This window comes from Ambystoma mexicanum, chromosome 1p (assembly GCF_040938575.1).
Source record: "Ambystoma mexicanum isolate Mex_15411 chromosome 1p, UKY_AmexF1_1, whole genome shotgun sequence".
In the NCBI taxonomy this organism is placed as follows: domain Eukaryota; kingdom Metazoa; phylum Chordata; class Amphibia; order Caudata; family Ambystomatidae; genus Ambystoma; species Ambystoma mexicanum.
The window spans coordinates 1,106,994,351-1,107,011,421 of record NC_090921.1 but is presented as its reverse complement, the minus strand read 5'-3'; the positions used below and the strand labels follow the sequence as shown (position 1 = coordinate 1,107,011,421).

Here is a 17,071-nt window from a genome sequence, read left to right as displayed (position 1 = left end):
ATTTAACTTCCTTCACCGGAGCGGAGAAGGGTGGGCCGTCCTTTTTTCTTTTCCTCAGCTCTCCTTCCCTCATCACTTCACTTTGGACATGGATTGTTGTGGCTGGTTCCTGTTCGCCACCATTCTTTTGATTTTTTTTATTACAAATCTCTTATACCTATTTTCATGTCTTCATTGTTTGTCTTACCCCCTTCCTTCTGCCTCATTCCATTCATGTTGCCCTTTATCTTGATGGGTACTTGTATTTTCTTACACGCTTATAGGATTTACTGCCTCAAAGATGCTGTTTTATTCGATTTACTGTTTATGTTTGTATCTAGTTATCCTTTTCCTTGATCAATGCCTCTCAATATAGTATCCGGGAATGTTAAAGGATTACATAATCCCATTAAGAGACAAAAAGTACCTTCACACCTTAATAGAATGAAACCCTCTATAGCTTCTATACAAGAATCACATCTCTCTGTTGATGAAGCAGCAAAACCTAAGCGATACTGGGTGGGTCAGGTTTTCTCCAGTGCTGCTAATGGAAAAAAGAATGGCGTTATCACACTTATTAACAAAACCCTTAAATGTAAAGTTATATCTATGGAATCTGACCAGTCAGGGAGATGGGTTATTCTTAAGGTATTAGTAGAATCTGTAACCTACACGATTCTTAATGTATACCGATTCTTAATGTTTATGGACCAACCTCTGCAGATCCCTCCTTTTGGAAACAACTCAGAAATCATATACTACTTGTTAACCCCCAAAATGTGATTGTATGTGGAGACTGTAACCAAATCACTGACCCTTTTTTGTACTGGAAATCCGATGTGCGATATACTAAAATTACATCCCATACCCAATGTATTAACTTTATATCTGAAACAGGTCTCAGCGATGCTTGGCGTATCCTACATCCAACCGACACAGAATTCACCTTCTATTCTACACCGCACAACTCCTTTTCACGGCTTGATTATATTTGTATCCCTAATTCTATGGTTAGCCTCCTACTTGATGCCCAGATAGAATCCATCACAATCTCTGATCATGCTCCAGTGCACATTCAACTTGCTACCCCAATAGCCTCTTACAACTCTTGCAGGTGGAGATTCAATACCAGCCTATTAAATGATGAGTCATTTACACTGTTTATTACACAACAACATAATAACTTTTTCTCTGAAAATAAAGATCAGGACACTTCTATTACCAAAAATTGGGACTGTTATAAAGCGGTTCATAGAGGCCATATTATTTCTTTTGTAGCTAACAAAAAGAAAAACCTTAAATTCGAATCTGAATCCATCCTCAAATGGCTTAAACCCCTAGAAATTCAATTTCTTGCACTAACGCAGTCCTCAAAGACATGTTGAAACGAAGATTTGAATATAATAAAATTATGACACAATATTCTTGTTCTAATTTGCTTAAATACAAAGCTAAAATTCACCAATTCTCCAATAAAACTAGTAAAACAGGCTTCTTATCTTAAACTTAAGAAGGAGAAACCCAAAGTTGTTGTTATTAAAGATCCCTTGGGAAGTAGGAAAATCTCTGATAAAGAAATTGTCCTTGCCTTTAAGAGATTCTATTCCAGTTTATATACTTCCAAAGCCCCTCCTATTAATCCTGCTATTAATGACTTCCTTTCCAATATACCTCATAACGCCTATCCTCAAGCTGAACTTGCATCACTCAATGCTCCAATTACTCCCCATGAAATACATTTGGCTATTAAAAACCTTAAAAACGGTAAGGCCCCAGGACCAGATGGCTTTCCCATTGATTTTGTTGCCCATTTTGCAGATCTTTTAGTACCTAAGCATAACAAACTTTATTCTCATTTCATTTCAAATGACATGGCCCACGGCTCATTTTTAGAAGCTATGTTAATAGTATTCCCTAAACCTAATAAATATCCCGAACTCCCCCAAAACTACTGTCCAATCTCCCTTATTAATACTGACTGTAAGACTTATGCCAAGATTCTTGCCAATCAACTCCTCCCTTTCCCAACCAATCTCCTTAAACAAAACCAAGTTGGATATGTAAAAGGTAGAGTGTCTTCCTCCCATATTAAACTTTTTCTAGACATAATTGACATTTTAAACAAATCAAGTGATCCCTATGTTGTGATAGCTCTAGATGCAGAGACAGCTTGCGACAGAGTTGAATGGGACTTTATGTTCCAGGCGCTCAGGTGGCCCGGTTTTGGTCCCCCTTTTCTCTCTATGATTAAGGTCCTATATTCTAACCCCAAAACCGCTGTCTTTGTAAATGGTCAACTATCCTCCTTCTTCCACTTATCTAGAGGAACGCGTCAGGGCTGCCCTCTATCTCCAAATCTCTTTATTCTTGCGCTAGAACCCTTTCTTGAAGCTATAAGACAAGATGATAATGTTTCGGGAATTTCATTTAACAATCTCCATATCAAAACAGCGGTGTATGCCGATGATGTACCTTTATTCTTAAAAAACCCTCAGCAAAGTGCCCAATATTTACTTAATATTATATCTAGATTCTCAGAGGCTTCTGGGTATAAACTTAATACTGACAAATCGGATATTCTCCCACTTAACATGCCCTGTACCCCGTATCACACTAGTCCTCTAGGTATGAAATGGTGCCCCCAAGGACTCAAATATTTAGGTATCCACATTCCTGCTTCTATCAATAATATTCGTAAACATAACTCAGATAGTACGTTAGAGTCAAAGAGCTAGTATCCTCTTGGTCCCCCCTTTATCTCTCCTGGTGGGGCCCACTGGAATCTATTAAGATGATGATTTCCCCCATTATACTCTATCTTCTCTCTATGGTGCCTCTCCCACTCTCTCCTTCCTTTTTCAAATCTATAGATTCCTATTTCACTAAATTTTATGGGGGGAAAAAGAAACATAGAATATCGCTTAGAAAGCTTAAAAAATCCCGCTCCCAAGGAGGGGCAGGCTTCCCCGATTTAAAAAAATATCATTTGGCCTTCACTTCTAAGCAAACACAGAGTTGGTTTTCTCAGGATGTATCATTTCAGGTGCCTAGGTGGGTGTGCCTGGAGAGAGCTATGCCTTTCCCAATGTCCCTTGCTGACCTTTACTTTATTAAAGGGAAAGATAAATTCACTAAATACTCCTGTTTCCGTCAATCCATCCTTTCCCTTAAGGTGTTTTTGTTCCCTTACATAGCTAAGCAATCATTTATATCTCCATTCATCAAAGGTAAATCCATTTTTTGGAGGCCATGGTTCTCTAAAGGCATTACATTTTGTAACAACTCTTTAATTATGGTATTCCCATTACATTTGATGAATTTGTTGCCAACTTCCATATGCCTAGTTCATCCCTAATGCAATTTCTTACAATTATTGCTGCAATTGTAGAACATTTTCAAATTCTAATGTATAGATCCAATAATCCTAATGCGCTAAAATTGCTCCATATGCTGAACTCCAATGTGCCAGCCTCTATCTACTACAACATCCTATTAACTACGTTGTCTAACCCGAGGATTGAGTGTCTTCATATTGACTGAAGAGAAGATTGCTTACTATTGGAGCATCAGTTTTGCTGCCCCCCGCCCCTAATGGCAGTACTTCTCTAAAATCACCACCTCTGCTAGCCTTGTTCAAAACTATTTCATTTTTCATCACAGAGCCTTTATTACCCCTATGCCCTTTTCAAATGTGGTCTATCGCCTAATGATAATTGTTGGAGTTGCTTGCAGGTTCAAGGTTCTTTTAAGCATATGTTTATAGAATGCCGATATGTGAAGCCATTTTGGAGCTCTGTGTGAAATACCATCAAACATATTTTTAACCTTTCTGTGGACGTCTGTTTTGATCTTCTATTTTAGGCAGCTCCATGCTACATAACAATTCTATCAATAAACATGCTAGATTTCTGTTTGATGTATGCTTAATGGTAGCAATTCAAAATATCACAACCAACTGGAAAAACCTAAGTCATATTCATTACAACTTTTGGTGGAACTCTATTAGCAGCATTCATAGATTGGAAGTTTGCAATGCATCTACCCCTGACTTACTAAATAAGTATCAGTTGAAATGGCAATCTTTTAATGACTATTTATCTGTTGTAGATTCTCATCAGTAACCTGCAAATCATTATCCTATAATAATGCCAGTTATATTTGTACCCAATTTTTCATCCCCCTTCTTTCTCCCTCCTCTTGTTTGTGGTTTGTCCAGTTGGTGTTTTGTCTGGTTGTCTGTAATGTTTTTTGCCCATTCATATTGAAAAGTTATTAATGCTGTTTGAAACAATACGGTATAAGGTTACTTGGCTTACTTTAGTATTAATCTTGATTACATCTTTTATGCCTGGTCTTTACAATGCAGCTATTCTTGATACATGATGTTTGTATTATTTGCTTCGTCTACCTAATTTCATCTAATAAAATCTTTAAACTTAAAATTGGCCCTTTTAGTGGCACGCCTAATCTCTCGATTTAAACTCCTCTTCCTTCCCTGCTCCATGCTTTGTCTTCTGATGTGCTTATTGCGCTGGCTGAGAGAGCTCTGCATGCGCTTTCTAAATGGCATTTTAAAATGAATGCATACACAGCACATGGCGGTCTACAGCTGCACAGCACCAGCAACATATGCAGAGCTCCGCTCACGTGGGCACAACTGCACAACACTCATTGTGTTCCAAGAAACATAGCTTAGGGCGGGTCTTGGGATTGATGGTTTTACAGTCTACTACCAATTGGCCACTGCTGAGGGTTTGGGGAGACCATCAGCGGGCCTTCTGATAGCTTGCCGAAATGCTATTTTTTATTTTTCAGAGATGTTGTCCAACTCAATACCGGGCATTTTGCCGGTTAATGTGGATTTGGGGTTGGGAGGAGGCTTTGGAAAATGGGTAATAATGAGTATCTTTTGGAATTCTTCCTGTTCCACCCTTCTTGACTTCCAACATTCATTGTCAGAATTACTTCTTGGTTTCTCAGAAAATTGCCCCTCTTCTGAATTGGTCCTTTTGGGAGACCTCAACTCTTAATGTATTCAAGTTGGGGCTCCTGGTAAATCCTCATGTAAATTTCCAACAGACGACAGGAAGGTTTGGTATAATTTTATGAGGGATTGGGATTTGTCTATGGCAAATGGAAACATAATAGGGGATCTTCCCACAGCTCCTACATGGAAGAGGGATGATAGTGACTGGGAGTGACTACTGAGAGTGACTACTACCCACATGAGTTAAGTGTTAATAAGGGAAGGAACAAAGTGGTTAGTTTTAGGAGATGGGGAGGGATCTTAATACGCTGCTCAATGATACCATCTATCCACTGTTGGAAATTGAGTTGAAAACATTATGTGAACCAACAAAACTTGTAAAGGTCCTTTGGGACCTTAATCCTCCTGGTAACGGGTCCTCGAAATCCATTGTTAACCAGAGCCATCATTTTGATGAGAAAACTTGGCGGAAAAAAAGGGAACTAAGGAGGTCAATAATACTATTAAAAACTAAAATACATGACAAGCATGAGTGCCTGAGGCAGACTAAAACCTTGAAAAATAACTATAGGAACTGGTCTAGGTCCCAGAAATACCGTTGTCTGCAAATTGAAGGGGAAGTTATGCTGAGTGGTATCTCTAATAAGAATTCTCGTAACCTTTGGTCTATTTATTAATTCATTGAACCACCCCCATTAAACAATACGAAAAGACGAGGCTATACAGGAAACAACATGGGTTGAGCATTTCTTGAAAGTTTATGGAACATCCAACCCTTCAATGGCTTCTCCTCTCAAAGAGGTAAATTGGGATCTGAACGTCTCATGAGACGAGATAAGATCTCTGATTAAAAGAGCATCGTTCTCGAAAGCGGCAGGTCCAAATGGTTTGAGCAATCAAGTCTTAAGATTAGACCCAGGTCTCTGGTCTTGTTTGCTGGCAGCACTATTCAGTAGGATAATTGCTACCAAGCAACTACCGGGGACATGGAGAAGGGCAATAATAATCATGATTTATAAAAAGGGAAACCGGGTGGCCCCTTCAAACTACTGTCTGAATTCCTTTCTGGATGCAGATGGAAAAATCTTTGCAGGGCTGGTTTTAAAAGATCTGGAAGAGTGGGCTAGATCTAAGGGTATACTTTGAAGGAAATAGATAGGCTTTCGTAGAGGTCTATCAACATCTTTAAATGGACTTGTCTTGAGTACGATCAGTTCTGGGACCTTTATGAAAGTTGGATTGCCCCTTTATGGTGCTTAGATTGATTTGTCGCAAGCTTTTGACACGGTCAATCGGGATCTCTTGTGGACCAAGTTAAGCAGTTGGGGTCTTCCTGAAAATATGCTTGCTATCTTGGTTGCGATGCATAGAGACTCAGAACTGCAGATTAGACTGGATAGATCAGGGAAATTGTTGAATCCCATTAGAATAGATCAGGGGTTCCGGCAGGGATGCATTGTCACCCCTTTTTTCTTCAATCTGTATTTGTCTGATCTGGTCGAGTGGATGGAAGAGTCGTTGCTGGCCAGTCCAAAGATTGGAAAAACTAAGATAAATTGGATGGCCTATGCCAACGACATCGTCCTACTCGATCACACTCAGATCAGCCTTCAGCGGGTGCTCCACGCTCTACAGAAATATGCAGAGCTCAATGGGTTAACAATTAACGCCTTAAAATAAAAAAATGTTGGTCTTTAAACAACCTTTAAAGGCCATTAAGCCTTTTACGTGTAGCCCAGACGACCAAATTATACAGTTTGTGAAGAAAGTCCCCTATTTAGGTGCAGTGATGAGATAATTTCCCACTAAAGTCCACGCTATGGTCATTTTGGAGACCAAAACCTTACAATTGGTTTCGCCTATGAAAAAGATACTAACAGAATTTTGTAAATTCTCCCTCTTGCCTGTAATCAGATATTATGGAAGCAAAGTAATTCCTACCTTACTTTTTGGATTTGATTCCAACCCCTTGTCCTATTTGATAGACTGGGAGCGGACCGAGGGGAAAATCTAGAAGCATGTACTCAACCCAACTGTTGTGTTGTGTTGTGTCAACCCAACTGTGCACCGATATCTAGTTTACGATATGAGTTGGGTCTACTGTCAATGAGGGCATGGATGGAATGGTGATGGGTCTCCCTGTAGAGGTCAATTTTGGTTCCCCCTACACAGTCTCTTTATGAAGATGTTTCCTTTGTCCTTCAGGCTGGCACTAATCACTATTTGGTTCTCATTCAAAATCCTATGAAGGCAAAGGAGTGCTTGAAAAGGGCAGACTGGATTAGGACAATAGCTGCTATGCGGCTTACAAAAGTCTCCCCGTCCTTAACCTTTACAGACAAACCTAGATCCTACCTTCCCACTTATTTGAGGAAATTTCCGGACCCTTCTGTGAGATCTGAGTTCTTGATATTCCGTCTGAATCTTCTGCCCACACGTGAGATCCAATATATTAGGCATATAGATGAAACAGTGAATGATGTTTGTAATCTTTTCCAGGAAAGTGTAACACAATCGCTGAAACATCTGCTTGTTAATTGTCCGGGTACCCTGGAAATGAGAACCCAGAGGCTCGCTAGATTTGTCACCCATGAGGGGATATTGCACACAGATTGTTTCGGGGAAAGGTTAGCCTCAGGTAATGAAACTCTCTTATCTAGTGAAATTGTAACCTTGTTGAAAGAACTGAGCTCGGTTAGTCTTCATTTGCGTCAGAGTGCCGGGAGCTGCGTAGAGGGTCTGGATGCTCAGGATAATGATGCCTAAATATAGGTGCTGAGTCCTCTTATCTGCTTAAATTAAATGTTGTATGATTGAAGAAGTTTTCCTAAAAAGTTTGGATACATTTTTTTAATATTTCTTCTATTTCTTTTCTAAATTGCTTTTATTTCTTTTCTTTTTTCTTTTTTTTCTCTGCTTTTCTATTTCAATTTTAGTCGCTATTTCTTTTAATGTATATAATATAGTGATTGATCGATGTATGTAATAATGGCGGACTGCAGCTATTTTACCTTGTCGCTTTGTTTGTATTTTCCTGTATGATGTTGGGTTTTTGTCTTTTTGTGAAAAGTCGATTTTGTTGGGACTAAATCACAACAAATACTTTTTTTTTAAGTTGCCCCACATCACCTTGGGAACACGCTCAACAACTGCATCCAACGAGTTCAACTGGTCAAAGCTCAGCTTGTAAAATTGCATGTGAGGCAGCCCCAGACCCTTGGGCACCAGCACAGTATGTATTGGTGGGTCCTGAGCCCCAACACCCATAAGATCGGGTGCCAATGAGGATACACTTTTCTTAAACATCCTCTAGTGACCCAAGGTTGTCTGCATTTACTTCAGATAAAATCTTATGAGGGCCTTGAATTTCAAAGCTTCTCCAATTAAAGTAAAATGATAGTACAACCCTCAATTTGAGGATTGTTTAAATGATGTAGGATTCATGATATGCAGAGAACTACTGCTTTATGAAAGACTTAATTTCCTAAATAACTTTCTTGCACAGAATGTGCCTTTTTTGCATTTTGTTCCAACATGCATATTCTGTGCAAGAAACACATGTTGCAAATACGGCCCTGTTTTAAGCAGGTCTGCACTGCAATGATAGAACAGCATGAACTAGTGTGCATGTAAAATACTCACAGGACATGAGCCAGTTGCTATAAAATAAGTTTCATAAGTCATCCATAATAGCACTTACCTGAGCACCCGGCAGAGGAAAATAATGGCCCCCAGCTGCGAGGAGGCGTTTTGAGCCTCCTCATTGGATAGGAGGACGACACCCCCGCGGCCCCTCGCTGGGTATTAATTTGCAATATTTATATGCGTCATCACCAATAATTACGTCATAACTATTCCATGTAAGGGGCGTGGGTGTTGAGTAAGTGTGGCTAAAAGTTAAAAGAAAGAAAAGATGTTCGGCTAAAGTTGTGTCTGGAGTACGTTGGTGGAACCACAACCAGGCCTGGAGCGGTCATGGCTTTGATTTTTGGAGGCTTTCAATCGCAAAACAAATGGGTACCTTTTTAGCCATACTGTAGCCCGGGAAGAAATGCACTTTCTCAGAGCATGATACGAATTATATGGACGTTTTTGATAGTAACGGCGAGTTATGGAATCCACCGAAATTAAATGAAAAGCTAATTTACTCAACTGCACCTGATTCTAAATGAAGAGACCTTTCCAAGATTGTGGCAGAATGCACGGTTAGGGCAACAGGCACATGCTGGGCTGTTGAAATGAAAACAATGTAAAAAATGCATACTAAAAACTGAAGTGCCATGGTGAATTTGGTATAGGAATGTGTATGAGGTGCCAAACAGGCCAAATTTAGCACCCGCAAGCGTGACGTATTTTAGTTCAAGTTGACAATAGGCGTTAACTTATGAAAATCGTTTATGTATAAAACAACAGGCGGTGCCACAAAAACTTTGCTCCAGTGATGGTGCAATTAGCACAAATGCAAACACTGAATGTATTATTGCACTCTGGCAATTTTTGCAGCAGTCCTAGCATTAGTGCAAAATTTGCTGTGGTGCAAAAATTCATTTAAATAATATGTTAATCCACTAGGCTCATTTTTCATCGTGTGCTGATTGTTCTTGCACTGGTGAATGTACGTGTCTTTGAGTGCAAATCGCGGGTTCACGGAAGCTTCAGATTGGTTTGCATGCACTGTGCGTGAGATATGTGCTATGCGTTCACGTATGAATTAGCCAACGTAGTGTTACCTTAATTTTATTGTGCAGAATACAGCACAGTGCACGTAACGGCGAGGCAGCACTGATTACTATTACAAGATTTATAAAGCGTGGACTATGGCCCGAAGTCATCTAGGTGCTGAGAGGTAGAGCAACAAAAAAAAGCATGCCTCAAGTAAACTAAGAAGGAAAGGAAGAGCTGAATTAATGAGTCTGTAATGCCTTCCTGAAGGGGAGATATTCAGCCAAAGCTCTCAGATATAACGGAAGGGCATTCCAGAGGCTGGAGACCAGCACTAAAAAGGAGCGGCCACCCAGAAGCTTTCGATGACATTTTGGGATTTTAAGTAGGACATGCGTTTCAGCAAGGAGACTGCGTATTGGACAGTAACTTTCCAGTTTGCTTGTCAGATAGTGAGGGCCAACATTATGGAGGGCTCGATGGACAGTACCCAGAATCTTAAACTCGATTCACGCTCCCACCGGGAGCCAATGCAGCCGATGAAGAAGAGTGACTGAAGGAGTGAGACAAGGAGATTTGAGCGCCAAGCGCGCTGCTAAATTCTGAAGGACTTGCAGCCGCTGGATCTGATACTTTGGTTGTCCCAAATCGATCACATTACAATAGTCTAAGGAGCCCATTATAGTGGATGTGACCAAAGTAATACGGTTTTCCGAAGGAAGCAGGGGAAGAATTTTCCTCAGAGCTTTCAATTTTCCAAAACCAGCACTGCAGATGGCAGAAATCTGGGCTTCCGAGGCTCTTAACTGAAGCACAAGGGACAGGATATGGGCCGAGAGATTCAGGCCAGTATTGGGAATACTGACTAGCCTGTATCCTCGCCGATTATGGAGGAGGCAAACCAGCCCAGTGTAAACACTTATCGCTACCTCAGCTGCACAAAGCAGCTGAGGGAGCGATGCGTGGCTGGCTTAAACTGTCAAATGGATACCTGGTTTCCATTTGACAGTTCAGTAGTGCCCAAGCGTGCATACCCAATGAGCCAGACACAGCTGGGGGCATTTTGCTTCCCCAGCTTGCATGGCCCATTCGGGGTGCAGATTAGGGTACTGCAGGCCTGTATGTACGCAGCAACACTCTTGCACCTCCCTGCACATCAAGGGACTAAGGGGCAGCGAAATAGAGACGCTCCGGCCAAACTGTCCATATGCAGGAACCAGGAAGCACTCTCTGCTTCCTGTTGTATGCTGTGCAAGAGCCTTAGTGCCTTCATCGCAAAACTGAGAGGCTCGGAATACAGAGTGTAGCTGCAGGAAAGGAAATGTTTTAAAACATATATGTGTGTGTGTATACATATACCTGCACTTAAAAATGTCCAATGTTGGTTGTCCTTAATCTAAGTATATCCACATGTGTATTGTCCATTTACTCCCCGCCACAACCTGGTCAGAATGTCCATCATACTCACCCCATGGTAAGAAACTCACTGCTTCCCAACAAATCTGATTTTCTATCTATTGTTCAGGATTCGCAAAGTTGAGATTCGAAGAGCAGGAGCAAAAACCAGGTCCTAGGTGTCGGGCATCACCCAGTAGGGAGAAGCTACTGCAGGGGAACCAGGAGTTACCAAAGATGCTCCTTTAGCGTTTAGTGCATTTGGTTGAAACCATTGTGTTTAAATGTGCATTAAATGTGTTCTTATTCTTCTTTATTAACATTCTCAAATACTCAAAGTTAATGTCACATTTACATGTTTGGAAGGCACCGGTTGGCCCAAGGAGCCAAAAGTAGCTCCTGGTAGCTGTTGGTTTCTAGCTAACCAGGCTCTACTATGCTAGAAGCTGGAGCCAAATCGCCCCCAGCTCCCCTCAATTTCGAACCCGGTTGTATGTTCATTTGGGATCAAAAGAGCATTGTTGCTTCTGCATATAAATAAACAAATAAAATATATGCAAGAGTCTGTGTTTGTAAGTGGGTGCATGAATGAGAGAGTGTACGTTGCTTGGGTACATGAATGCTGTATCAGTGCACAGCGTGGGCGGATGTGAGAGGGTATGAAGAATGAATGATGCTGTTTGAATGTTGATGCATGTGTTCTGGGCTGGAAAGCAGGTCTCTGATTGGGGAGGGAACAGTAGAAGGCTTGAACGGGGATGTATGGGGAAAGGGATGGCACCTCTAACTGGGCATCAAGTTGAGGCCCAGTAAAACATGCCATGCAGGGGCAAAGGCAGCATAATGAGTGTGCCTACGTGACACCAGTCCACATTGATGAGTCCAGGTTGGACATTTCTTTACTGTGATAAGGCATTGTTTGTTACTGAGTATCAAGGGGCAAGGCAGGATAACGAGTGCTCTTAAGTGGTACTGGCCCACATTACTGAGTCCAATCTGAACAAATCTTCACTGTGGCAAGCCATTTTGACTGGGCATAATGAGTGTATATATATAGTAGAGTCCCACATTGCGGGGTTCAGTCTGGACATATTCTGTGGCATGGCATGGCATGCCATACTGGTAAAGCCAACAGGAGAGGTAGGTTCACATATAGTAATACTGCCATATATTGGTGCAGACTTCTTTCATATGTATGGGCACAGCAAGCATGAACATTTTGTTTTGTACTGGAATATATTTTGGCCAAACACATCATGAAAATGATTTGGAAAATGCTCCTGTGCAATGTTGGTGGCTTGTTGTATCTTTCAGATTTTTACATGTGTTACCCTACAAAACACATTGCAAAGAGTGGCTTTTTACCCAAATCTTCACAGAAAGTGTTCTGAAAAAAAGCCAGAGATAACCACATTTTTTTAATTCTTTGGGGGGAAAACACCCACCCCACACACCCCGAACATCTCTTAGTTGGTTCCAGCTGCCTCAATAAGCTTGGTCTCTGTACATATTCATGGAAAACATTTACTGCCACCCAAATAACCACCTGCCACTGTCGCCCCATCTGTGCAATATTCTTGGCACATTGCTAACCTGACACACCCGGCCGGGACACACTCCTTTGATTGCTTGGAAATGAGGCCTTTTGACAGAATGGGGAAAGCACCGTGATTGCCACTGTGAGATTACCTGTAATCTTCAACACTTTCGGGAAGTAAGAGTCCCAGAACACACACTCTGCCTTTTTACCCAGATTTCTTTGGATTTGCAAAGGCTCTGTGTTTAGGATGGCATAATTTTGATCTGTGCTGCTAGAATTCAGCCAACCACTTTCTTCCACTCCAGCTCCGTTGGGACTCCTACGTGGGAAAGAGGAAATATGAATGGTTTATTGATGTGATTTTGTAGCCATCATGTGCTACTCAGAGGCAACCAGGCCCTCTCATTGCCGGTGAGCTGCAAAACTAGGAAAAGGTAACATACAGAATGAAATCCACAATATTGACACATAACAGGGACTCCACTTCGTGTGTTCTGCTGTAACTTCTCAATTTGGTTAGTTCATTACAAAGGCTTGATGGGAAATAAGCAATTTCATGGTAATTAGGAACGTGGGCAGTAGCAGACTAGATATAATGTATCAATCCATGTACTGTCACCAAAGCAGCAGGTGCTTAGAGAGAGCCTGTTATCCTTATTGTAAGATTTTTTCGAAAAAGAGATTTTAAGAATAACATTTTTATTATTTACCATCTAAGAAAATCAAAACAGCATCTCAGGGTAACCACAATTTCAGCTCAATAGCGATATCACCACCAAATCATCAAAACCTTGAGTACAGTACTTTGGGTTAGGAAAGTAAAAAACAAGGCCCAATACAGTGATTTGTTTTTTCAAATTTCGAAAAGAATTGATTGTTTTTTTGAATTTTTTCACCTTTATTAATGTGGGGCGAGATCGGCCACAGCCCCCTTGCCAATCCCATCATTTTTTATTCCCTAACCCTACCCCATTTATTTATTTTGAAAAAATGTGCATAAAAAAACGAAAAAATCAATTAAAAAATGTATTATTTTCGACCTTATTGTTTTGCCATTCGTTTATTTGACCCGATACCGACAAATAGGCATTGTCACACTCACACATAACACAATCTGTGCACCATCAACCACACAGAAACGCCATCACCGACTTCATTAGGTCTTTTCTAAATGTTGCCATTGCAAAGGACAAATGACAGATCATAACGAAATCCCTCCACATAATTCTGTGTGACATGCTCTTTGCTTTGCACATGGTGTGAACACTTGAAGTGAGAGATCAGGGACTCCTGAACCTGAGATCTGACTGGCCTTGTAGTGGAGAGAAGAGGCAAGGAAGCATGTGCTTCATCTGAGCTCTGTAACCTCATGATCTTTGATGGATTGCTTCTTGTGGATGCTGTGTTAATTACAGGTATGTTTCGTTTAGTAGATTATGCTGGATTGTTTATTATGTAGGAGGCCCAATCAAAGGGGGCACAGGTATGTAACTGCAAGCTGTGCATTAGATGAGTGCATGGAAAGTTAGTGCAAAAGGTGATTGTACTTCATCACAGCTTTGTCTAAATGTCAAGTGCAAGCGGCAGAGGCAATTTTTGGTGCTGGGGGAGAGGGGATCTGGAGGAGGCACCTGGATTATACACGATTCAAGGTAAGTGCGGGCTGTGTTTTTTTTCATTGGAAGTGCATTAATACTTCCCCTGTAATTAGTGTACGTGACCAAGTCTACCTAAGGAGTGTTAATCAAAGTCGGCAGATTCAGGAGGGAGAGGGGAGAGGCCCCCAAGAACATTTTTAAAATAAAGGATAGAAATTGTAACTTTTATGCACAATTTTGGAGAAAAACTGGTTAAAAGGCCATACAATTTAAAACCTGTTATGTGGGGTACCACATACAAAAATTAAATAGATTGATGCCAGGTCATCAACTGTGCATGTATCATTTTACAATATGTTCATGGTGCCTGTATCCACCGTCTATGACAGCATTGCCAGTGTAAAACACATGTTAATTATTCCTCTATAAACAATGTATGTCAGCTTGGTCCAGTAGGATACATTTTCATGTCGCCAGTGACAAATATATGCCAATATTTCCACTGTGAAACGCTTTCATGGTAGTGCCCACAATATATGCCAGCACTTCCACAACAAAACACATGTTTATGATGTCTGTGTTTAAAATATATGCTAGCTTTGCGCTGTGCGACACTTTTTTATGCAACCTGTAACCAAACATATGACAGTATTGCCACCATAAACACTTTCATATTGGTGCCCAACACATATGCCATCATACCACTATGAAACGCATTCATGGCATGCTGTTGGTTTCACTCCAGTACCCCACCAAACAAACACTCATATGCATGCACGTGTCGCACTCGCACGGGCACCTAATTATTCACACAATCACACGCTAACCCACATGTACATACACTTACAAACACACACACACTCCTTCAAGCTCTCTTGCATAGACACAAAACACATAGAACCACACACACACATTGAATGACATGTAAAATAAACACACACGCAAACACTTTCGTTTTAAAAAATAACTATTTTCCTTACGTTGATTTTATCTTCTGTTTTTTCTCCAGTCAGTGGCTCCAGGGACTTCAGAACGGCACTTGCAAGCGGTGTATAGGAAGACATGTGAGCTGTGGGGTCTGAGCCTTGTTGCCAAGCAATTTATGGGCTGTAGAAACAGGTCCCTGTATGCTGCCGCTCCACTCGACCCCTCCACCACAAATCAGGTAACTGTGTGTATTATCAGACTTGGCAAATCAGTTGGCCAAGCGGGCAGCAGGAAAGAACACCAGTACCTGAAGGAGGGGCCTAACGTGGACAGCCACCACCTACCTTCCTCTGTCTAGCATTAGGAATCTAAACAAATGCCTGATTGGGTTCAGGGGTTGACAGTTGGAGGTGCACATGGAGATTGTGAGGTCTCTGTGTCTGTGGTCTGACTAAAGCTATATTACAAATGTTCCAGTGTCCCACCTACTTGATTACATCAGGGGCCAGATTAACTAACATCTGCTCATTACTATAAATTGAGCAAATGTTTTTACACCCATGTTTGCCACTTGTGTAATATGGAAAGGAGCAAAGACGTTTTTTCAAATTCATCATCAGGTTCATCATCAGAATTTAAAACGGTAAACACAACCAAACAGAATAATCAATGCCTAAATGATAATAACATGATTATAACACTTTAAATAATTTAAGAATAAAAAAGAGAAAAAGATTTTATTTTTAGATCGAAGTCATATCAGATCAAATTTCTCTAATAGAACCTGTTTCAAAAGACATCTTGGCAAGAAAACGAACGAGGGCAATTACATTTTTTGTCCTATGTCCCTGTATTAACAGATTCCAGCACACTTCGGGGTCCGAGGCTATGAAATCGGAAAAGAGAGGTCGAAGATGCTTTGTGCTAGCTCTCTCAGGCCCCAGCACACTGTCACAATGTGTATTAAGGACTCGACGATAGTTGTGTCCCTACAAAAGCGACATAGGTTTCCTTGTGACAGGGACCGGATAGCTTGAATCTCATTGGTTGGGAGGAGATTCAGGCGGGCCTGCAAAAATTGGTCTCTGTTTTTTTTAATCCGGAAATTGTTTCAAATAGGAACAGACAATATTCAGCTTGCGGTCTTCTGATGGTAAATGGGCTACTGAACGATAGCCATTAGCGAGTTCTAACGTATGAATCCAATCAAGGGTCTTCAGTCTTGTTTTTACTTGTGTTGGATTTGTCGCAAGTTGTTCCAAGCAGCTTCCAATGTCCTCCAAACGTTTCAACATTTCCAGGCGCCATCCTTGCAAAGATGGATTAGTATCCTGCCTCATTTCATTATAGATCAGTTACAAGGTGGTTGGTCAGGGGGTAGAACAGCATATTTCCAAAAAGGGCTAATCTGTTCTAGGGGACAGCACACCCCAAGGATGACAAACCCAGTTCTCTTCGAAGGATTGCAATTGGGGTAGATTGAGGAACAACCAACACCTTCTTCCAAAAGACCCCCTCAAGGCGGGTCCAGAGAGGCTCCGAGAGGAATGTGTATTCTTAAAGTGGCATAGACTTTTCAGCGCCATTATTGAAAAAGTGAACATGGGGATACTGGTCAACATTAGTGCAGCCAGTATAGATATATATTTTTTGATACTGTTGTTACTGGCCTTATGGGCAAAGCGGACATCAGTATGTGGTTATATTGGCTACTGGCCTACATTGGAGTAGGCAGAATAGGCATGTTTGGGCACAGCCACTATATATTGTTGTCAATGTGGAAAAACACCATGAAAATCTGTTAAAAAATGCTTGTAAGCACTGTAGTTGACCTGGCATCTATTAGATGTGTCATTGTGTTACACTACATAGCCAAATGAAAACTGTTGGCTTTTTACCCATTTTTTCACAGAAAGTGTGCTGTAAAATGTACCATTTTAAACTATAATTTTTAAAAAAGGTTGGCTCTCATGCCACTCTCAG

The 17,071-nt window shown here is 41.0% G+C and overlaps 1 protein-coding gene across 1 annotated transcript in view; it reads right to left on the bottom strand.

Annotated features, from left to right (window-relative positions):
• Positions 1-17,071, bottom strand: part of LOC138527822 (cholinesterase-like) — a 69,014-nt gene that overhangs the window by 14,774 nt on the left and 37,169 nt on the right. Inside the window, exon 3 of the mRNA XM_069639152.1 lies at positions 12,617-12,882. Coding sequence (XP_069495253.1) covers positions 12,617-12,882 — 266 coding nt within the window. The remainder of the gene's footprint in view (positions 1-12,616; positions 12,883-17,071) is intronic.